Raw genomic sequence first — 24,971 nt, 5'->3', positions numbered from 1 at the left:
TCGTTGTACAGGTATTCATTAACTACTGACACTCAACAGAATATGTAGAAAACAATTCAAGTACGACAAAGATGAATCCTCCATTATTTTTCCATTGACATTATTCATCAATGTCAATATAATAGTCTTTTATTTTTAAGTGCTTTTACTTATGTTGTTTGCATTCCTAGATTCTTCTTGCCTTCATTTCGCCCAAAAACTTGTTTCTTAAAATAGTTTGCACAGGGACTTCCCTGGTGGTCCAGTGGTTAAGAATCTGCCTGCCAATGCAGGGGACATGGGTTCGAGCCCTGGTCAGAGAAGATCCCACATGCCGTGGAGCAACTAAGCCCGTGCGCCACAACTACTGAAGCCCTCATGCCTGGAGCCCGTGCTCCGCAGCAAGAGAAGCCACCGCAATGAGAAGCCCGCGCACCGCAACGAAGAGTAGCCCCCACTCACTGCAACTAGAGAAAGCCCGTGCACAGCAACAAAGACCCAATGCAGCCATAAATAAATAAGTAAATAAATAAATAAATAAGTGTATAAAATAGTTTGCACATATTCCACTTGCTCTCTCTCGAGTGATTATCAACCATTTAGGGAATTAACAGCCACTCTGTTATAGTGACAACAGAACCAGATGTAATATCCGCCACCCCCACAAAAAGGCATTTATTCCCCATGTGATTTTTAAAAAGCTACTGAAGAAACATGATCTCAATGACAGAAAACTGAGACAAGTATAAAAACAATAGAAGAGATAAAGAAAAAGAAAAAGAAACAAACAATAGTTCTCCTAGAAGTTTTAACTCATGAACTACCTCAAGTAAATTATGTACTTTGGCATTCAAAGGAGTCATATTCAAAATTCATATAAGACCTTGAAATCTTATTTAACTGTATGTAAAATAATTTCCAAAATAAATAATTCTTAATGACTGTTTAAAATTTGAGGGGAAATGTAAAGGTTTTCACTGCAGACCATGTTTTTTAAATTATAATTTCCACAGCAATGTGATTTCCAGGATAACATGCTAGCTGCTGATGAAAATGACAATATGCTTTTACCTAAACAGCTCCGCCTTAAACATATTTGTCACACACATTAATTTATTGCCTTTCAACAATATCTCTTATCTTTTATCTATTTCACTCTACTCAATAGCCTATACATTTCTAATAGCTCCCTCTGCTAATTTCTCTTCATCGAAATGTTAAATATTGTTTATGAGTTCCTTCAAAACCTTCCCAAAATACTAGCTACATATTATAGGTATATTGATTTTCATAAGTATTCAATATAATTTTGATTTTGAAAAAGGAAAAACTATTTTAAATGTTTATATAATATTCTACAAAACAGTCTTCAACTGAATTCTTTTTGGTAAACTATTGTTGCAGTCTTTTACCAATGTTCCTTGGTTCAGTATAAATGATATGGTAAATTTGCATTCAAATTCATGGAACTTTTCAAATCTGTTTCCCATTTAGCTGACCAGCCAAAAACAGTATTTTCATTTGTAAACAGCTGTTTCATAATCAGCTCTTTTGTACTATGTGGAATTCCATAAAAGATAGAAAATTTTATTTAAAATACAGGAACTGCATTAATCCATTGCAAATCATTGATTAGTTTTTGTATACTACCACACAGTTTAACTTATAAGGAAAGATTTTAAGGAAAATTTAATCTTGTGTCCAAATATAACATTACTTTAAACATGAGGTCATCTAAACATCTGTCTCCAATATATCACTGGGGATTTAAATCAAAAGTCTGCTAAACATGTACAATCATTTTGAAAATAAATAACAGGACAAATTTTGTCTTGATTATGATTATCATGCATTTTAAAAGGAAACATTTATTCTAATAAGAAAAGTCTGAACTAATTTAAACTTTATTGACATTAAGTTAAAATAGTTTCTTACAAGAGTAAGAGGTGTATTTCATTTATTTGCTGTTTAACAATACTTATATTTTAACTTTTCAACATTATACACTATTCCTTTATCTCTTCATGTATTTTTAATTGCAAAATATTCAAGGAAAACTTTCAAGACAAAATGTTTCCACTCAGTAACTGAAAAACTAACAATATTCTTCTGAGCTTTTCTTCCTTTAGGGCAACTATGAATCCTCCACAAGGACTAAAATAGCTCTATCCATTTAATTGACTCATGCTTTATGCCTTAAAATAAAATGAACATGGCTAATTACAAAAGACAGTTAAGGCAATAATTTCCCTTCAAGACTTTATAATTAGCAAAAAATTGATGTATTTTAAAGAAAGTTTAATTAAAACAAACTCTATACCTTACTGCAGAATTTGTTTCTAGTAAGAGTATTTTAATTCAGCAACAGGATTACTTCAAAAACCAGCTAAATATTTGAGATGAATTAGCATTAAAAATAAACCAAAATGCTTCATTTTCTAAACAGTTTCTGCCAAAACTAAAATAAACATTAGGAGTCGAAAAGCTGGAGAAGGCAAATTAAAGCATCACTGAATAATACATCCTTAGAAAAACACTGTAGCATTCCCTAATGCAGCAGAAATCACCAGAAAATTCAGGCACAAGGGTTATAAGGGATATTAATGTCCAGGCTGATCTTGCATCTAATAAGCTGTGACAAAATCTAACTGTAGAAGGTGGTAGTTATGGATTTTAGAACTCCCACAATTCTTTTCTTCTTCCTGCCTACATCTCAGAAGAACTGATAGCTTTGGCCATGGTAATTTCAGGTCATGTATTCTGCCTTGATAGCTACAGGCTAAGAAATTTAAAATGCATTTGTGACACTGTGTATGGAACTCCTTAAAAGCAAGAAGTGTGTCTTACTCATCTTGGATGCCCACTGCCTAGAGCTGCACAAAACACATACCTACAGCTTGATAATGCTTGGTCAATGCATGAATTAGTTAATGAAAGGAACATCTAAAAAACCAAGAATTTGTACCCTGGTTCAATTGAAACAGCCTACTAATAAACTGCCTTAGTTTAAAATGAGGATAATTCTTAACCTGCACCCTATATAAATGAGGATATAAAATATAAAATGAGGATAATTCTTAACCTGCACCCTCACTGAAGTATTGAGAAAACTGAACGAGAACATACATTAAAAAGTATCCCAGAAACTAACAGTAGTAAACAAGTGTAATTATTATGATGATTCTCAACAATATATGTAGGTTAAAACTGTATACACAGAGAAACAGATACTGAATGTGAGACAAAGTATCTATTAAAAGACATTCTTTTGAAGAAGGTTAAAATTAAGATAATTTGTTTACCAAAATAACATGATATGTCAAAATAAAGAGAAATTCACTTTGGAAGTACAGTTTAAAAACTGGGGGCTAAGAAATCCCTTGGGAAAATTTGTCCTGTATCATTTTGTTTAACTTTATAAGATGTTGAAAACTTATTAATGTCTTTTGAATTACCGGGAAAAAACTCAGGCTTCTTATATAGTTAATACAAATGAGTTTATCCTGGATATTAGCCTTCCCATTCCAAAAGGTTTGATACTATAATAGATGCCTAAAGATGTTGATTCAGCATAAGCAATGATAAAAGTATGATTCTTCTATTGCCAGTGGTTTTCCCCAAAATTTAAACAAACACAGATATGACCTAAGTGGGAATTTATACTGATCTTTGTGTTAAAATAGCACAGATTTATCTTTATGATCATTGCTGTCAGTTAATTCCATTTTTTAAAAAACACTGAAACATAAAAATAATTTTGCTTTACTATAGTTTCCATTTGTATAACCTTCTCACATTCAAACTTTGGGTTCCAACATATAAGTTTCCATTTCTTTCTTTGTAGATTTGCTCTACTATGATGTTGATAGTAAGTGGCTCCTTGAAAAATCATTTGATTTGGCTTTTCCCTATTCAGTTACTCAAAATATGCAAAGTACTATGTGTCCCTTTTATTTTCTAGATCATACTGATTTTTATTTTTCAAAATATCCACATAAGCAAGATTTTCATATATATTCGTCTGAGTGCTTTAATATGACACAGTCCCCACCTTCAGGGACAGTATTTCTCAATTTTGGCTGCACATTGGAATCAGCTGAAGCAAGTTTTAAACTGCTAAGTCCTGGACCCAACCCCCAAAGATGCTAATTTAGTCGATCTTGGGTGTGGCCCTGGCATCAGAGATTTTAAAGTTACGCAGGTGACTCTAATGTGCACTCAAGGCTGAGAATCACTGCTTTGGAAGTTTATAGTCTTGTAGGGGAGATTACTAATAACAGCAACCAACACCAAATTATGGGGTGCTTCCTTGTGCCAAGTAGCAGGCGAAGCCTTTATGTGCATTATCTCATTTAACTCACAAAAACCTTATGGGGAAAGATTCTGTTAATAATTCCTACTTTATGAATAAGGACATGAAGATTAAAAAGATTAAGAAGCTCTCCCAAGGTTCTACCACTGCTAATTGGCTGAGAGAGGACTCAAAGACAGCTCTCTCCACCTCCAAGTCCAGAGAGGGAACTATCCTCATGGTAGAAACCACACCATAAACCAGATCTTTTAAAGGGGCAAGTGAGAGTGCTAGTGAATAGAAATAACTGAAGAATTACCTGCAGGGATATAAAAACACTAAACTTAACAAGATATTGAAAATATTCATTTTTCTCCTTAGCCTGATTGTCAGAATAAATTGCAAACTTTCTCAAAATTGTAGTATTTGAGGCAAAAACAAACAAACAAAAACACTCCCAGGCAGTGTCCTGATCTAGCTGCATATCTCTCAGTTGTCATGGACACAGGAAGGAACAATGAAATCATTATTTGACCATTATTTTTCAGTTGCTAGTCAGCATATGATTCCGTCTGTAAACTGCATCTCTGCATTCCCTACAGATCAGGGGAGCTGTCCCTCCTGGTAGTGACAGAATAACCACAAACAAAACAATCCTTCTCAGGGGAAGCCATCTTTATCTGTCAGTATCAGTCAGTTGAGAAACAGAGCTGAAGGCAGCTGAAAAAACAGTTTGACTATTTTAAGTTTACAGGTGGCCTTATAATGGAAAGTTTTACACACTGAAATTCCTTTTTCAAGTTGAAAAAGTTTGGATAAAAAGGGACAAAATTTGGCAGTATTTTTATGCAATTCTTCTAACCAGCTTGCGAAAGCAAAATATCAAATTTTAGTGAAGCTTGGTGAACTAAGCACCGGCCTTTTGGCAAATGGACTCAGTTAACTGTTACCACCCTTTCTATGCTGCACATTCCTCATAGTTAAAATCAGATCAGCCACATGTACCTGTTATCACAGGGCCTGGTATATATAAGAAATATTTTCTGAATGAATTCATGAACATTGGGGAGAACTAATTCAAAAAATATTTTTGAAAAGCAGACTGTATACACAGTAAATAATGATAATGTCAGTATGTAAATAATAGAACAACTGCTTAAAGCCCAGCTAAAAAGTATTTTGATGTGCATGTTCATTTGCATGTGTGTGTGTGTGTGTGTGTGTGTGTGTGTGTGTGTGTGTGTGTGTGTGTTGTTTTTTGGAAGAAACCCAGTTGAAAAGAGAAGGCATTTGACTGATAATTTCATAACCATTAGTATCAAGGATCAGATACTTGGGGTTCCATGAAAGGCACCTTCTATGCTTTCTCCAACATTTGGGGTGACAATGCAGATGGGGTGGGTTTATTTTATAGGTGGTTCAAAACCTTTTTCCTGCTTGGCCTACCGTAAGTTAAATGTTTTCCGGGTGAAAGGCGCAGTTTGGAGACTATCCCATGGAACAAAGTACAATTAATTAAATTTATCAATTTAGCTACTAGAATAAAATTTTCCTAGAATAAAATCAGGGTTTTAAAAAGTCAGATTAAGCCACTATTGATGAGAGTCAAAAAACATGGGGGGCCTTTGGTGGGAAGCCCTGGACAGGCCCTGAATGAGAGCACTGAACCTTGGAGTTGAGTGACTGGAAAAAGATACAGAAACTAATGAGAAGAGGACAAACAATTACAAACTTGGGTAATAATTTTGCCTGGGGAAAAGACTAACAGAACCTAGTTAACCTATAAATCAGTAGCTGTTGATCAGGTGGTCTCTTTATCTCTGGGTGGGATATAGAAATAACTACATTAAAGACAAGGTCTTTATTACTTGTCTTGATTAATGATGCTTGATAAAATTTACTCCAAATGTTACTATACAATTTTAAGATACTAAAAGTTATTATGAATGATAAATATAATAGAATAACTACAAAAATTTAAATGCCCTTCTCCTCTAAAAAAGTAAGCCTTGGGATAAGGGCATACTCCAAGTTATTTGACAGGGTGACCACTGGGCTGTGAATTGAGAATCACTCCTCTAGGCTCACTGTGGAATACTGGAAAGAAGATTTCCAGAAGCAACCTAATGACTCCATTTGGGGAATAAAAAGACCACTTCATCTGATGAAAAATAGGATTATATTAATGATATCCAGGTTTGAGAACAAAACAAGACTCTACCACCCCAAATCAGTCAAGTTAAGCAAAAATAAGATTAGGTTTCAAAAAGGTAAACAGAAAAATAGAGTTTACATTATAAATTGTAGAACAGAATTACAGTTACCTTATATTCATATAATGTGTCACTCATCTATGAAGATTTTCTAAAATGCTTGGAATATGCCTAAATACTTCTATGTGTTCCCTCTCCATCAATAACAACTACACTTACTAGGCACATTTACAAGCACTTTATACATATCAACCCATCTGACCTTTCCAACAGCCCTACGAAGCAGATTGCAATGTCTCCATATTTTATGGAGGAAGCACAGACATGTTAAACTGCCTGCCCATGGTAACACATCTAGCGAGTATCCGAGTTGGGATCTAATGCCAGGTGGTAAAGCATCAGAATCCCCACAGGACACCACCTCCTGGTACTACCTCTACTCTCTTTGTAAGGTAAAGTTCACTATTAAAACATGGATGCCTCTTGACAGGATGTCCTATTTTCTTCTTTGTTGATCTCAGTTGTACCCGTTTCATTGCTTAGCTCCCAAGGTGTACTCAAAAGTTTGCCATCTGTGTAACTATCTTTGGAAAACAATGTAATTCCAAAACAAAGATCCAATAACAAAAGTGAGGTAGATCAATGTTTTCATATATATAAATATATTTCATATACAGACACACATATACACACACACACACACACACACACACACACACACACACACACATGAATGTGTTAAATAACTCTGGGATACCAGAGTAGAAACTTAATAGACCAGAAGAGAAAATAAAGATTAGGTTGCTCTGACCCCACTAAAGAAGTCCCCTGTCATGTAACTACATGCATCTCTCTGTGTCTGCAATGATGGTGGGGGTGACTTGGCAGTTCTTGAGGGAACATGGGACAAGCAGAAAGAATGACTGGAAGAAAACACAACTAACACACAGGGCTTTGAGTTTGAGAAAATAAACCAACATCCAAATAGTAAACAAGTCAACAATCAGTCTACCCTTGTTATAATCATTCCTGAGAAACCAGGTATTGGGAAGAAACAGGTCTACACCCACGCACAGTCAAGATCCAGACACACATCCATTCGCAGAATCAATCGGACTTAATGGTATTTAGGATTAAAATCCCTCCAAGATTGACTCCTACTTAGAACAATCAGGGCAGGAAAAATAAGCTTCTTTAGATTTTCTTTTTCTTCCCTTGCAGCTGTTAGGAATAAAATGGAATAGTGCAGCTTAAGCAGTACGTGGTTCCTGGGGTAATGTCTCACTTTGGTGGCAGGAGAGCAGCAATGATTCTCCTCAGCATCAATGACATGTACTGGGCCTGGCGGGAACTGGACCAACTCCTTCAGGTCATTTAGGAGGCAATATATGCTCTAGTGTCTCCATGAAAGGTTTAGAATATTTCAAATTAATTAACATTCAAAATTGGAAATCAAAATGAATGTGACATTCATTCAGTCAGTCATCTATTCATTCAACAAATGTTTATTGAGTACCTATCCTGTACCAAATTTTGTTTTAGGCCCTAGGGATACAGCAGGATACCAAACAGTCCAAGATTCTTATCCTCAGGGAGCTTTTTGTCTACTGAGAGAAATAAGAACATGTTTTAGTATCTGTCATTGTTCTACATCAAGCTTATTTAACGATTAGTATTATGAATTCTTACATTTAAATAAACATGTCAATGTTACAGATCAATAAAATATAAAAACTAGGATTTTTCTTTTAATTTAATATATGGCTATTTTTCCAGCTATACAATGTTAATAAAGTATATATTAAAAGTATGACTTCCCTCATGTTCATTCAAATGCAAGAATACATAAGTTCATATAGACTGCACAAATCATAACAAAAATGCAGACATTTTCCAATGCAGAAATAATTAATTTCCTAACAACCTATACATACTAATGACCACCACAACCCTCATTTTCTCCAACCTTGATGCTTCCTATATTACAGTTCTTTGGTTTGTACTTCCCCTTTGGTCCTCCTCTGCTGTCTGACTATTCAAAATCCATCCATCCATCCATTTATTCATTGCACATATATGTCCAGAAACAACTGGAGTGAGAACCTCTAGAACCCATTTGCCCTTGTCCCTTAAGACCAGAGTTTCTCAGAGGTTCAAAGAGACCTGAGATCTTCTGGTTTTTTTGAGACTCTCAATTTCCTCTATTAAAAAGTAAAGAAATGCCAACTATCAGAGTTATTAACATGTAGCTTATTTTAAATGCCTAAATTTCACATAGTAATGCTTTTAAAACACACAGTTGCAATGACAAAAGCTATGACTTTATGTCTAGCTTTATTTGAAAGAAGTGCCAGAAGTTTAAATTTACAAGGTCATCTGTGAATGCGAAGCCGCATTCAAAGGGCCCTCCTTATCCTGCTGGCACCCTTTCCCTCTTGGCTGCTGGCACATTTCCGTCTCATTGCTAAGGAGATGCCACCAGGCTATCTCCACATATAAATGTCTCACCATTGCTTACAGCCCTTGAACCCTCCAGGGAAGCTAACCTCAGAAGGGCACAGGATCCTATACTTGGTCTTAAGAGTCCTAAATGTCCTGGAAGTTCAGGGCTCCTGTTAGTGATATTTCACACTTAATACAGGTTAAGAAAACGATTTTTGCGGCTCACCTACAAATTTCATAAAATTGTTCTAGAAGGAAATGCACCCTGATTGCAAAAACTTAACCTAAAACTACAAATTTTTGGAACAGGAGCTACACATTTAAGGTATTACATGAAACTCTATATTTTCTCAAACATGATAACTGCATTCCTCTTTTTTCTTATATATCTGTCTTATATGTTCTTCTATACATGGTAACTGTCTTTTTTTTAAATTTTAACTTGCCCACAAAAAAAACTTGTCATCCATTTATAACTTATGTAAATAATGGAAAGTAACAGACTTCTTTTTTGAGTTTACAATATAAAATATTTCTGTGTATAGCTGCACATAAGCAGCAACTGTGCATCTTACATTGATTAGATGACAAATATCCCATTATAGAAAGCAAATCATACTGTTTAGCATAGGACCATTTTCATTTAGCCACCTTTGATCAAAAAATAAAAGTCTTATTTTCAGTGCTGTTCTGAGAAACTATCACTCCTACAAGGAACATTCCCTCACCACTGGCAAAACAAGGTGCTACAAAAAAAGTCAAAGTACTTGGCTTCTAAACTAAAAGGTCTTTTCTTTACCTCTGCCACACTGAGGGCTGGTTAGGCAGGGGCACAAAAGCAAAATAGGTCTCAGCAGAACTCTATTGCTTTGCTGCAAATGCAATTTAAATAAAAATAGACTTACTGAGTGGCTACTACATTCTAAGCACTGTGCTGGGCCTAGAGATACAAAATAAATAAGACTTGTTCTCCACCTAAAAGGGGCTCACTCTTCGCAAGATTTAAAAAACAAGAGATAGGGTCTTCCCTGGTGGTGCAGTGGTTGAGAGTCCGCCTGCTGATGCAGGGCACGCAGGTTCGTGCCCCGGTCCGGGAAGATCCCACATGCCGCGGAGCAGATCCTCAGGTGATTGAGCCATGGCCGCTGAGCCTGCGCGTCCGGAGCCTGTGCTCCGCAACGGGAGAGGCCACAACAGTGAGAGGCCCGCGTACCGCAAAAATAAAATTAAATTAAATTAAATTAAAAAATAAAAAACGATAGATCCAGTATAAACATGTTTAGTGCAATGAAAACTGCTCAGTCAAAAATAAAATCGCTAGAATCTTTGGTACTTCTAATATTCATCTTCTTTATTTTTTTCCTAAAATTTCATAACTGTATACATTTCTCATTAAAAAATAATTTGTTTAATTTAGTAATCATTTTAGAAATAGCTTAAAAGACATGGGAAAGTTATACTGCCATCTCGTGGTTAAAGGTTCATTTACAGCAAAAAGGACTTACTGGTATTTCCCAATAACTCCACAACACACTGTACAAAATTAATCTAAAGAAAGATAATTTCCTGTTTGGAAGTTATGTTTAAGAAAAATATAGTGGCTTCCCTGGTGGTGCAGTAGTTAAGAATCCGCCTGCCAATGCAGGGGACACGGGTTAAAGCCCTGGTCTGGAAAGAGCCCACATGCCGCGGAGCAGCTAAACCCACGTGTCATAACTACTGAGCCTGTGCTCTAGAGTCTGCGAGCCACAAGTACTGAGCCTGCGTGCCTAGAGCCTGTGCTTCGCAACAAGAGAAGCCACCGCAATGAGAAGCCCGTGCACCGCAACAAAGAGTAGCCCCCGCTCACCACAGGTAGAGAAAGTCCACACACGGCAATGAAGAACCAGTGCAGCCAAAAATAAATAAATAAAAGTTTTAAATTAAAAAAAAAAAAACTATATTCTTCATACATCTCTCTCACTTTCTCATGTTAAATGCCACTAGATTAAAACAAGAAACGGCGTTTTGAGTGGCAGCCTCAGATAGATAAATAAAAAGAACTATGCATTTGGCACTCTAGATCCTGTTCACAGAAGCTTATCATTTACTTTTAGTGTAACACACACTCTAACCCTGAGAATTTAAAGAAACAAAATTATGGAATCTAGGAGCTCTGTTTTCACAAGGTAATCTCCAAGACCTACAAGCAACTAATATGCCATTTATGTTAAGCTTATCAACAACTGTTATTTGATCGAGGACCCTAAATTCAAAAGCACCACATTATGGCAATAGATGGAAGCACTACTTTCTTCCACCCCTCTTATATATAGCAACCTACTTTTCCATATATAGCTAAGAACTATAATTAAATGGAAAAATTAATTCTGAAAGTACAGTTCTCTACATTTTTCAAGTGTGTAATCCTCTATAATCTATGTAAGGCACCTGTTCCAAATGTTTTACAATGGTGGAATCTAATTAAAAGTCTAGACACTTCTACATCTAACTCTGTCATCAGAAAGATTTTCCTTTTTTTTTTTTTTTGAGCAAATCACCAAAATTATAGGAAGACAGCACCATCTATAGGTCTGCCCAAGTACAGAATGAAGTTCTTAGATGTTACTGCCCACTGTGATACAGTAGCTAACCAAATGTACTACCCTAGAAGAAAGTTCCAGAATAAGCCTGTTCATTCTGAAATCTCTCCAAAGCATTTTACTCTATCTCTACAACCATTCTCCAAAATAATGATTGTAATAATAACAACAACAGCCACAGGAACAAGAACTAAAACCAAAGTTTCACATAATTGCATTATTCTGATTTGGGTAGACTTGATGATTCATAAATATAGGTCACTTTTCAAGAAATATTAGGACATTGGCATGTCTTCTCTCTCTCTCTCACATACACACACAATGTAAAACTTTTTGGTCACAATTCTATTTTAGGTGTCATTCAATCCTATTGAAACATATATTTCATTATTCTTTCTCCAAAGTTATATCTTCTCCCTACAATAGTCCGTTCTAGTTTTTACAGACATTCAACTAAATTCACCCTTGCGTCTAACCTAAAGCTACCAGACTCATACAAATTAAAAGGCTCAAGACAAATCAATTTTTTATGCAACTTAAATGTCCTCCTTTGTCACAGATTAGCTTGTCCAGTCGGCTGAGTCATTCCAGTGCCTTACCTAATTGTATAAGGGTTCGATGAACAATCACCTGAGGACTGAGGCTCAGCTTGTTCATAATCAATTGCCTGTAGGGGCTGGCAGAAAAGATGTAGCCCTGTAGATGCTGACAGAGCCCCCTGCTGGGTAATATGGAGAATTTCATACCAGTGCTGTGGCTGGCACTTAAAGATCTGGCAAAAACAAGAAATGGCCAGTTGCATCAAGGGTAGACCCTGTTTGTTCATCAGTACTCAAGTTCCCAGAGCAGCTACAATATTTAACCCAGCTAGAAAAAAAAAGAGGTCTTACAAGGGCGGTACTCTGTATGGGGGCTGCTAACCTGATACATCATTCTGCATACAAGGCAAGGTGGGGTAGTGGGTAAGAGTAAAGCTTTGAAAGCAAAGAGAACAGAGTTTGAGCCCATGCTCTGTCACTGGCCTCAAGCAAGTTACTCAATTTCTCTAAGCTTCCCTTTCTTCATCCTCAAGAAATTACAAATTAATATTGATGATATAAGCAAAGTGAGGTGCTTTACACATAGTAGTCATTCAAAAAGTGTTAGCACTTAAGATTTATCTTATCATTTCCTGTTGTCTTATTGTAATTATTGACTAAATAATTAGGTAGGATCCACCCAACCCAAACAAACACCCAGAGAAGTTCATTTGCAACTTCTTAAGATAACAAAAAGAATGAATGAGAAAAACTGAACTCAAAATAAGGATGAGCACAGCTATGTAACAAAGAGAAATTGGTATCTGAGGATCTAACATCAGTTTCAAAATTTACCTCCGAAATATTTTTTAAAATCATTAGAATCCACATGACTCTTGATTATCACATAATTTTTACTGTATAATTTAGAAATTCAAGTCTTCGGGGCACAGAAAAGTTGGAAATATCGATCGGGAAGTTACCTGCACGTGGATAATACTGAAGCCAGAGAGCACAGAGATAGCAGAGTGGGGATGGGTAGAGAACTTGGAACCCTGCAGAACATCAATTTTTAAGGAAAGGGAAAGAAGAAGAACCAGCAAAGAAGACAGTAAAAAAGTGATCATACATGGAGAAGGGGGTGAAAATCAACAGCAGAGACAACTTTAAATAGAAAAATTGGTTACAGATGTGAAATTCCACCAAGATTAGGTAAAATTAGGAATGAAAACCAGTAGTTAACAGTTTCAGCAAAAAGGTAAAGGCAGATATGCCAATTAGAGTAGGTTGAAAACTGAGTGAGGAACTTTTCACAAAGGTTGACAATGAAAGGAAGAGAAACACAGGACCATAGCTTGAGATACGGACTGTGAATTTGAGAAACACAATATGAAGAGAAAAATAAAATGAAGTGCCTGTTGTGGGTTGAATTGTATTCCCCACAAAATATATGTACAAGTCCTAACCCCTGGTACCTGAGAATGTGACCTTATTTGGAAATAGGGTCTTTGCAAACATAATCAATTTAAGATGAGGTCATACCAGACTGGAGTGGGCCCTAATCCAATGAGCAGTGTTCTTATAAGAAGAGGGAAATTTGGATACAGACACAGAGGCAAATAGGGAGAGAAAGTCATGTGATAACAGCCAAAGAACACAAGGATTGTGGGCAACTGCCAGAGCTAGGTGAGAAGCATACAACAGATTTGGAAGGAACCAGCCCTGCCCACACTTCGATTTCAGACTTCTAACTTCCAGAACTGTGAGACAATGAATTCCTGTTGTTTTATGCCACCCAGTTTGTGGTATATTGTTCAGACAGCCCTAACAAACTAATAAACAGGGACTGTCAATAACATTCAAAAGATACAGACCTACTAGAATATTTACAAGGTGACAGAACTACCATATGACCCAGCAATCCCACTCCTGGGCATATACCCAGAGAAATCCATCATTCAAAAAGACACACGCACTGCAATGTTCATTGTAGCACTATTTAAAGCAGCCAGGACATGGAAGCAATCTAAATGTCCATCAACAGAGGAATGGATAAAGAAGATGTGATACATATATGCAATGGAATATTACTCAGCCATAAAAAGGAACAAAACTGGGTCATTTGTAGAGACGTGGATGGACCTAGAGACTGTAATACAGAGTGAAGTAAGTCAGAAAGAGAAAAACAAATTATCGTATATTAATGCATATATGTGGAATCTAGAAAAATAGTATAGATGATCTTATAGGCAAAGCAGAAATAGAGACACAGACGTAGAGAACAAACATATGGATACCAAGGGGGAAAGGTGGGGGTGGGATGAATTGGGAGACTGGGATTGATATATATACACTATTGATACTATATATAAAATAGATCACTAATGAGAACTTACTGTATAGCACAGGGAACTCTACTCAATGCTCTGTGGTGACTAACTGGGAAGGAAATCCAAAAAAGAGGGGATATATGTATATGTATAGCTGATTCACTTTGCTGTACAGTAGAAATTAATACAATATTGTAAAGGAACTATACTCGAATAAAATTTTTTTAAAAAAATAATATTTACAAGGTGTATAAACCATGATCACATCAAAGTATGGAAATAATTGACACAAACATAATAATTTAAAAGGAAAAGAAAACTGGTAAGAAAAATAGTTAAAGTCTGGAACAATTATAAAGAATCCTGTAGAAGTCCCTTAACCTGGTTTCATTCATTGTCATTTTAAGATACCACATATGTAAATCATAAAGATGTTTGAAAATGATTGGTGCATCTCTTTTCAGTTTGGGGTCCTGGAACGAAAGATGATATATAAATCTTAAAAGTGATCATGGGCCTCTCACTCAGAAGGTGGCAGAGATTACAGACTTGAATGTTTTCATGTCATTTCTTAAATGATTACAATAAAATAAAACACTGTTGAAGGAAAATATTGTTGCACGTATCGGTTGTCTGATGACTAGAACCCCAGAGTACTTTTCTTTCTTCAGAGTAGGACCCTAAGAATAATATTCTGTGGGTTGGGCTTCTGATATTTATTCATTAGTACAGTCAACAAACATTTCTGAGCACCTATTGTACTATACCTAAAACACCAGATTCTCAATGGTCTGAGATGTTGTAGTCAAGACAGTGGTGGGGCAGAGGGCCAGAGAGTAGGGAAGTGAGGAAGGGCTGGTTTAACAAGCTGTTCCTAAAATGTGTAAAAGTTGTTTTATGTTCTTATATCAGTTGAATCATGTGCCCACATACTATACTTACACTTTTAAAACATGTTTCAGTGAAGGACAGTAAAATAAATCCTTTGACATGTACTTATTTAATTCATAGTTTATTTGTTCTTAAATTCATATTTTTGAGAACTAGATTTTCTTTGAGAGAGACAAGACTATATTTCAATTAAAACACATCCTTTAAAGGTATTTCATAATTAATTTGATCAATAGAGTTGCTTCCTCCTATGGGGTTGAAATAAGGGGAATTTTTCCTCCCCAATTACCCAGATGATGGGTTCCAGCCTCCCTTTGATGTGTCATAAAGGCTCACCTGTTTCACTACAACCTGCTATTTATTATCAAACAAATGCAGTTTGCCAAATCCTGAATTTCCAAAGGTGCTATTTATCTAAATCACGTGCGTGTCCCCTTTGCACGCATTCTGAAAAAGAATTTTCCTTGGGCCTCCCTGGTGGCGCAGTGGTTGAGAGTCCCCCTGCCGATGCAGGGGACATGGGTTCGTGCCCCCGTCCGGGAAGATCCCACATGCCGCGGGGCGGCCGGGCCCGTGAGCCATGGCCGCTGGGCCTGCGCGTCCGGAGCCTGTGCTCCGCAGCGGGAGAGGCCACAACAGTGAGAGGCCCGTGTACCGGAAAAAAAAAAAAAAAATTATCCTATACCTTTTTAGTGACCTTTTTAGGTTGAAAGCCTTGGACTCTCTCCCATCAATATAATGTACATTTTACACGTGCTCTCAATAGTTAATCTCCCAGCAGCCTATCCATTAATCCCAGGTTTTCCTCCTCCAGAAAGTCACTTCACTTTCTCATTTGATCCCTTGAAGATGATTAATGAGATAAACTATACAAAGTAATTGAACTGCGTTTAGTGCAAAACTGGAAAACTTATTTTCAGGATACTTTGACTAAACAATTTGACTAAGACATCTCCAGCCAGATGGACAAAATAAAAACAGTGATTGAAGATGTGGTAGGGTGTTTGCCTACAAGATACGGGGGATTAGGATGGGGCTGGAGAGGAAGAAACAACGGCCTGGAAATTTTGGGAAATAAATCAGTGTCCTGCCAGCGTGGTGATCATGTATAAGACAGATGGAAAGGAAATTCCCTAAGAAGAATTCTGAGTGGAACTTGCAGACGTCAAGGAATATGAGTGCAAGATTTTGGGAGGCAGGAGGAGGAGGGTCCTAGTGATGCCACTGTGGAGAAAATTTAGCGTGGACAGGGCCTAGGTGTGCCTTCGGGAGGGAGCCTGACAGGCCTGGGCAAAAGCAGGGTCTCTCAGGGGGTCAAGGGGACTTCGTCAGAGACCCAGGGAGATTTCTGAAATTGAGTGCCAGAGCCCTATGAGAACTTGGGGAGAATACCCATTTGCGCAAGCCTAAGAGGCTCCTACACGACATGGGAAATAAGAACCCCATGAGCTTTGGAAACACATGGAAGAGCCCAAATTGGTCATTAGGGAGAATGGGAGGGTCTGAGGTGGAGCCATGCTCCTGGCTAAAGGAAGAGATGTGCATAAAAGGGAAACCTCTGAGAGCCAGAGCCAGAGCCCCACTGAGAGCAGACAACAGAATGATGTGGGACCTGGGGGATGCTAAGGCCCAGGGACCTTGGGAGCTCTAGCAAGCTTGGGGGAATTCTGTCAGTGTTGCTGTCAGGTTTGCTGCCAATCCATTTAGTGTCTTTTCAAGAAGTAGAAAAAGGTTTCCCTTCTCCCCAAGGTGGACTCATCTCTGCTCTAGAATACATAGATTATGAATCAGTGCATGGACTAGATTTCAGCTCCCACTTGCTCAAGTGGCCAGAGCCCTTTTTCCGTCCACAATCTGCCCAAATGTACATAGAGGTGCTAAATGGATTGAGAATTTCCTTTTCACTAAATGCAAACCTTGTGCCCACACATGGAATTATTTGGAGAGAGCAAGATACTATTATGCAAAAAGACGGTAAGGATTGTATTTGTAGATAGAAGTTGTTTTAAGGGATGTAAACTAATAAAAGATAGAGAGATGGTAAAGGATAGTAGACTTGATCTCTCCAACTTCTAAAATATCTGCCAATGGGAATAATATTTTCCTAGTCCCTCTTGTAGCCTGTTCCTATAGAAATGATTGCATGCTTGTGCAACCACAGGCAAGTTCATTAGACCCTCTGGGTATCAGTTTCTTCATCCTGGAGGTGTGGTGAGGATTTAAAATGTTGATACATGTAAAGCTTAGAACTGGGTATGGAACTTAGTACTTACTCCATAAATGTTAGTTATTTTTATTACTTGTATCATTCAGTGTTAATGAGAATGTTAAAGCTGGTGTGTCTGTAGAGGCGATCTGGGAGCATTTATGCAGAAAATGGTTTTCAAGTCAGGCCTTGAAAATGGGCATGGTTTCAAAAGGTAGAGAAAATTAGGGGAAGACAGTCTAGGCATTGGGAATAAAGGTGGAAAGGCACAGGCAACATTCGAGTGTAGTGAGCAGATCTATTGAGCAGCAACCGAATGGAATGTATGGCAGAGGACAGGAAAATAAGTCTGAAAGCTAAATTGAGGGCATGCAATTAAGGAGTACAGAATTCATTCTTCTCTCTCTGGTCAGCAATGAAAGCCAAGAAAGATTTAACTTGCAACCTTCTGCAATCTGGCTCCCACTCTATGGAATCTCTTTTCTCAAAGGTCTTCTAATTCAGTGTTTCTAAAACTTGAAAGTACAAACCAGTGACTTGGGGACCTTCCTAAAATGCAGGTTCTGATATGGAAGGTCTGGAGTAAGCTTAGCCTGAGATCCTATATTCTTAACAAGCTTCCAGGCGCTACCATGCCCCTCCCTGCTGCTCATCCATGGACCAACTTTGAGTACTAATCCAATGGCCTCTTCTCCATCTCATCCTTACCCCCTCTGCAGTATTAGGCCTTGTTGATCTTCCTGATGCTCTCATCATTGGCTTCTACTTACTCACCTGAATTTTATGCTATTACTTGAAGCTAAGAATGCAGACTAGGAGCCTGCTCTATAAAACTCCAGTACATATTGTCTTCTCTTGAGCACAGCTTTCATCATATAAAACAAAGCTGCCACTGATAACAATATCTATATATAATAGCTATAGCTACAAACTCAAGGTCAGTCTTTAGATGTGTATTGTCCAAGCAACTATCAGTGCATCATTTGGTCTCTTAAATGCAAATATTACAAACCACCTTTTAACAAAAGACACATGTATATCACTATAAAAGACACCAACTGCCCATCTTCTTTGGAAAATAATCTCCCCCGAGACCCTCACCCCTCCCTGTGGGCACTGGCTACAACTAATTGGTGCAGAGGTGGGCCCCTGACCAATACTGGGTTATTTTGAGTCCTTCCTCAGCATTTTACACTGGGACTGAAAAAAAAGCAAGTTAGTCTCTTGTTTTCTTTACAGAAGTCAAGAGCATGTAAGCTCAGGAGCTATTAGGGACAACATTCTGACACATGAACTGAAGAGCAGAAAACAGCAGTCATCTGTGAGAAAGAAAACTGATGAAGATACCAGGAAGGAACAGGGAAATGTCTCCAAAGCTTGGCACCCTGACATCCTTGCTCATCTCCACAGAGACCATGTAGGCAAGGCTTGACCACAGTCTGACCTGAGTCTTAGCAGAATGCCCTGTGATTTCTTCTAACATAAGGGAAGATAAACAGCCTAGTGAGGAGCTGTTGGGAGGCTGTTTCTCCCGTTATCCTGTGGAAGACTGACACAAGGCCATTTCTCATCCATCTCCCTAGTTTCAGTTCAGCACAAGACTTTCCACCTCATTCCCACTTAGGGTAAAGCTGCAGACTTCATCGTAAGTCTATAAAACTCCTCAACAACAGAATGACCCATCACTCTTACCATCTGTCATCTGGCTTCTTCAGTTCTGTGTTGTCTACAGAACAAGGGGCACAGGGAACCGACACCACAATGACTTGCTTTTGCTGTCTGTGTAAGTAATTAACTGTCTGAATCCATTTGGTCATGTTTACTCCTCACTGGGCAAATCTATAGAAGTATGACAAGCCATCCTAATGGCTATAGAAGTATTACTTGGGACCCAGTTATTAGCCACCACCTTGCTGCCTTGGAAATGCTTAACCATTTGGCCAAGGGAAGAAGTAAGAAATGGCAAGAGTTCACTTCCTGAGATCCCCTCAGTGCTCCGGCTCCTGATTATAGTCAGTTCTCAGGAATGCATTTCAGACTTTGAATTCCATGAGATATCCTAGTATTTCTCCAGTAAACCTCTCCAGCTTCTTTTTTTTTTTTTACCCTTAAGAAAGCTAGAATGTATTTTTTACTACTTTTTATTGGAGTATAGTTGCTTTACAATGTTGTGTTAGCTTCTGCTGTACAGTCATAGAAAGTATTTCTAACCTTTACCATCAAAAGGTCATATAATACATACACACACTGGTGTTGCATTTGATGACAATATCAGTAATCAGAACTTCAGTGTTAGCAATTCAAGTGTATTTTGTTTTTATTAAAATTCTGCCTGTCGTATATTAATTTATTTTTGGCCCTTGACATAGTATATGTAACATGATTAGCCTGTCTTATAAAAGCCCAATAAATATAAAGTTCTATGAAAATGTTATTGGCCAAGTGGGGAAAAAAATGACTCTTTTTCACTATGATGAAAGTATAAATTACTCTCATCATTTATCAATTGTAACTTCATAGTACTAAATATGTAAGTCAACTATGCTATGTTTAATTTATCTTATAAATGTACTGATTTTCATTCATATTAGTTACAATTGTAAGAACATGATGGAAAAACACATTATATTTATGCCAAGTATGTATCATCCAACAAAACAGTGTAAGTAGGATTAGAGTTTGATCTAATTTTAACATCCCTTGAGTTTAGCTGTGCCTAATACCCAGAATGATCATCCAAGCCAATATACAGATACTGATGAATCACTAGTCATAGGTTAGGATGTTCATCAATTAGCTTCATTTCCCTACTGGACCAGCTGAGTTTTATTTGATCAGGGTCATGGACTCTGAATCAAGCCAAGTCAGGGACAGCTGGCAGAGTCTTGGACATTGTGGAAATTTGACCAAAATGGTGTATAAATTGGTGCAAATTCATCATCACTACTGGGAAACAACTAAAAAAGTAGAAAGTGGGGTCACTGACATCATAACAACGAATAGACATAGCACAATTACATATAAGAAATGAATGCCTTGATTGCCGTATTAATGAGATGTCATCTTTAGGAAAGTTTAGAGATTGTTAAGTGATATATCTGGCTGCTTGTGGTACTCCTAGATGCAAGGAGTTTGTGACATGATGATAACTAGTCATAATTTGTCCAAATTTGTTTGAGAATAAAATTTACTAGTCAAAGTTAAACATTAGACATCTAGTCATCTTAATATGATTTACTAGTGTTACCATAATAATTTATTAAGAGAATAGTTACATTTACAAAAATGTTTTATGGTGATGAGTGAATTATAGTAATTAGTTTATATATTCATAATAAAAAATGCATCACAGTATGTAAGATTAAATTTTCAATCAACTCATAATTTATATTTTAAAATATCTTTAAAATACGTTCACATAACATAATCCCGTGGGTAACTTTCTCTAGCCACTTAGTCATTATTTCCATGATTAGTTATAACAGATTTCTTCCTAAAGGTTTTTTCCCCCACAGCATAACTCTCCATAAATTAATGTGAACCTATCATATCAAAGGTGTTTACATGTGTTAATATATTCATTTAATTTTAATATGCTTACTAAGGCACGAATAGCTGCAAGCAAGCTAGCATTGCATGCAATAAGAAAACCTGTGGAGTCCTGAGGTAACATACTTTAACGAGGGAGGTAGGAATTACATAAGATCTGAGTTAGCCGGGGAAAGAAGAGGCTACAACTGATAGCACAACTAAGTCAACTAAGTCTGACGCCAACTGGATCATTTAAAATAAAATAGCCAGCCAGGCAAAAAGGCCTCCTCCAAGTCGCAGGCCTTGGGGCTGCCTGCCTTGCCTTACAGGCTAGGAACACAGAAGGTGGGGAACCCGAGAGCGGCCAGCGCGGGCGCCGCGGCGACTTGACCTGGGACACGGGACACCCGACACCCGACACCCGACACCCGCCGCCCGCCGCCCGCTCTCGGCCTCCTTTGCTCGCGCGCTCCGCGGGCTCGGGCTCGGCAGGCTCTGCCCCGGGAGCGCGGAAGGCAGAGGAAAAAGGCAAAACTTCGGTGGGGAGACTTGTCTGAGAAACGTTTTCGGAACACGCGAAGGGAAAAACGACTAGCCCCCGGCGGGGCGGCCTTACCAGCGGAACCACCGGCCAGGATCTGCTGAGAAGCCTCGTTCACGAAGCCGACAGCGGGCTTGGCCGACATCTTCGCAAGCCAGACGACCACTGCTTGGGCTGAGATGCGTGGGCGAGCTCGCCAGCCTGAATGCCGGCCTGCAGAGCCTCTCCTGAGCGAGAGTGCCGGGGCTGGGTTAGTCCTTGGGCCGAGTGGCTCCCTGTGGGGCGGCAATCCGGCGACTGCTCGGAGGCGGCGGGCGGTTTGGGCCACAAACTCAACGCGTGATCTCCGGCGGGTCGGGACCTGCTTGTTGCGCTGCTTCAGGTGCTCCTTCTCGACCCCGCTTTGCTCCCTGGGCTCCGGGAGGGACCCTGAAGGAGAAAAGACCCGCGGATGGAATTGGGTTGGTCGACCGCCGCAGGTCGGTTTGGTCTCCTAGATTGGCGCCCACGGGTTTCCCTATCAGGAGCCTTCTGCAGAGTTTGTCCAGCTGGCTGCTCTGCCTCTGATAACGCAAGTAAAAAAGTGATCCTGGCCTAGAACTCCAGCGGCAGGGTCCAGGCGACCCTTGCCCTCTGGAAAGCCAGAGCACAGTGCAGTTCTAAAGAAGGGACAGGTGAATAAATTCCTTGGAGTTAGCTGTCCCGAAATTGTGGGCTATAGCAACTAAGTCAAAATAAATCCAATTTACAGGTATCTTACAATTGAGCTACTGTATATAGTACTTTCCTAAGAAATGGTTTTGGCTTAAGGCAATATATCTCATACCTCATCAACTTGAGTTTTATTTACTGAAAGACCAAAAAAAGGAAGGCCTTATTACAAATAAGTCTCTTCTATCTATTCCCCACGTCCGTGGGCATCAGCGTAATGTGTGCGTTTGTAAGAAAAGTAAATTCATGTTCCAGCCCTGACCTACTGAATCATAATCTCTGGATATAGGGCTCAGAAACCTGTGTTTTAATAAGTTCTCCAGTGGTTGTTATGAATGTTAAAGTTTGCGAACCACTGACCCAAATAATCAAGGAACATTAAGTAACTACTAATATATTCTCTGTAAAACGTTTACTTATTCATACTAGCCCTTTAGGATAGTTAGCAAAACAAAAATACTAGTTTATACTATTTTTAAACCACAAGTTGCAAAAACTCTGTAGGAGGGACACAAGGTTCTCAAATTTTAGAAAAATACCTGCCACACCCCTAACAGGCAGGAAATGATAGGAGTAAAAGGGAGAATGAGACGCTTTGGAACCCTTATTGTCATATTTCTTAAACACAGTATTTAATACTAAACATATTCAGTGTGAACCATATAAAATTGCCATTTTTGAAGGCAATTATATCAGCAATATGTAATAAGGTTCAACTTAATATATATGATTTCCAATTAAATGTACAAAATACAATAATTGGTTTTATACTTTGTTTTAATTTCTTAGGCTGAGCTATTAAAAGCTGGTAATGATAATCTGACTGGCAAAATTATTTAAAGTGAGGAATTGGAGAGACTTGCTACTTATGTGATCAGGTACGCAAAAACAAATTTTCTCATATTTGATTAAAATTACTAAGTTTGAAATGTTTACCAAGAAATAGTTTCAAGAAATTTTTGCTATTTAGATATAGTAAAAGCTTTTGAGCTATGTTTCAGTCTTTTACTAATTAAATATGAGGTCTTGAGTACAATATAAAATCACTTATTCATTCAAAAAATACTAGAACCTATTATATACTAAGCACTAAAATCAGAATTTCAGAGCTCATAGAAAATGTTTCCCTAATTTTCCACCGAAGAAACTAAGTTTCCAAAGATCACACCATAAGTTAATGGTATAGCCAGGATTCCCTCTTCTAATAGCCGTGGGATTATAGATTTAAATATTAACCACAGGCCAAATTACATTCGGTCACACTGAAACCTAAAATAATTAAATGCTACCAAAATTAATTTCATTCACTCATATGTAAGTAGAGAATTTTTTAAAGTTAAAGAAATTTGTTGGATTATTAAATACTATTAAATCCCAAGGCACACACTGAACCAAATTCTACATTCATTCATTGAGAGTTTACTGAGTGTCAGCATTAAGAGCTGGCAATGTAACAGTTAAAATCCCCCCTTGGAGCATATAATCTAATGGAAGAGATCATACCATGTTGCAATGTCTGTAAATTTTTGCCTTCCCTAGATTATTTCAGGAAATACAATAATACTTCCAGGTCAAGATTTAAAGACAGCCTTTTGACATCATCCATTATTTCCATGAATATCTTTTTTTTTCATAAATATCTTAATCTCTGAATTTTTTTTTTTTTTCTGGTACGCGGGCCTCTCACTGTTGTGGCCTCTCCCGTTGCAGAGCACAGTCTCCGGACGCGCAGGCTCAGTGGCCATGGCTCACGGGCCCAGCCGCTCCGCGGCATGTGGGATGCTCCTGGACCGGGGCACGAACCTGTGTCCCCTGCATCGGCAGGCGGACTCGCAACCACTGAGCCACCAGGGAAGCCCCCAATCTCTGAATATCTTAACCTGAGGAGGTGGGTGCAAGTTTGTGGTCTCACTAAGACCTCAATCTCTCAGGATCCCTACAGATTCAGTCAGAAGTCTCTCCCAGACATCTTTCCAAATACGCTGTTAGAAAATTGCTACCTCTTTTTAACCTCTCTGCACTAGAACAGATTTCTTTGAGTTAAAAAAAGCAAGGCCTGATATTACAGATAGTCTAGTCCTCAATCTCCAGATTAGATGAGGAGATAGGGCCTAGGTATAAGAACATTCTGGAGTTTGGGAGTCAGCCATTGTCAATCCACAGTCAACAAGTACACACTGTGCTAAGAGCTCTGATTATGGGGCATAGCTCTTATCTGCAGCCAAATTTGCCCATGGCCAGTATTGGAATGCTGGGAGGTTTAACACTGGGAGAAGTAAAATTTACTTGAGCTACTAGTTCAGATTCCTTAGACACAATCCATCACATTACTCTTTCTATTATTATTTTACATAATGCTGTAATGTCCTGATATTAGAGCAAAACTGCTAAAGTATCAAGCTTATATTTTTTAATTATTGATTTACTGTATTTAGCTGATCTTGGTTGAGAACTACATAATTAAATTATTGATTTATCAGTTTGCAAAGTGACTAGAAACTAAACCTTTGGGAACCTTAAAATACTTACTGAACTTAAGTATCTGACAATTTCTTTAATGTCTTTTTGGAATAAAGTTTTTGTATTGGGCCACTGGATCAGCTACTGTTCAAGACCAAAATAATAGTGACTTAAACAAGATAGAACTTTATTTCCCCCTCATGTAATGACACAGTTGTAAGCTACAAATAAAGCTCGGGCCAGCAGAGAGGAAGGAAGGTAAGAAGGGTAAAGAAA

General features: G+C 38.0%; 1 protein-coding gene across 1 annotated transcript in view; it reads right to left on the bottom strand.

Annotated features, from left to right (window-relative positions):
• SLC25A21 (solute carrier family 25 member 21) overlaps positions 1–24,971 on the bottom strand; it is a 543,072-nt gene that overhangs the window by 503,587 nt on the left and 14,514 nt on the right. The window contains exon 2 of the mRNA XM_019924011.3: positions 21,600–21,953. Coding sequence (XP_019779570.2) covers positions 21,600–21,669 — 70 coding nt within the window. The 5' untranslated portion in view covers positions 21,670–21,953. The remainder of the gene's footprint in view (positions 1–21,599; positions 21,954–24,971) is intronic.

The sequence above is a fragment of the Tursiops truncatus genome, chromosome 2 (assembly GCF_011762595.2).
Source record: "Tursiops truncatus isolate mTurTru1 chromosome 2, mTurTru1.mat.Y, whole genome shotgun sequence".
In the NCBI taxonomy this organism is placed as follows: domain Eukaryota; kingdom Metazoa; phylum Chordata; class Mammalia; order Artiodactyla; family Delphinidae; genus Tursiops; species Tursiops truncatus.
The sequence above is the reverse complement of the archived record's forward strand: the minus strand, read 5'-3'. Positions and strand labels throughout refer to the sequence as shown.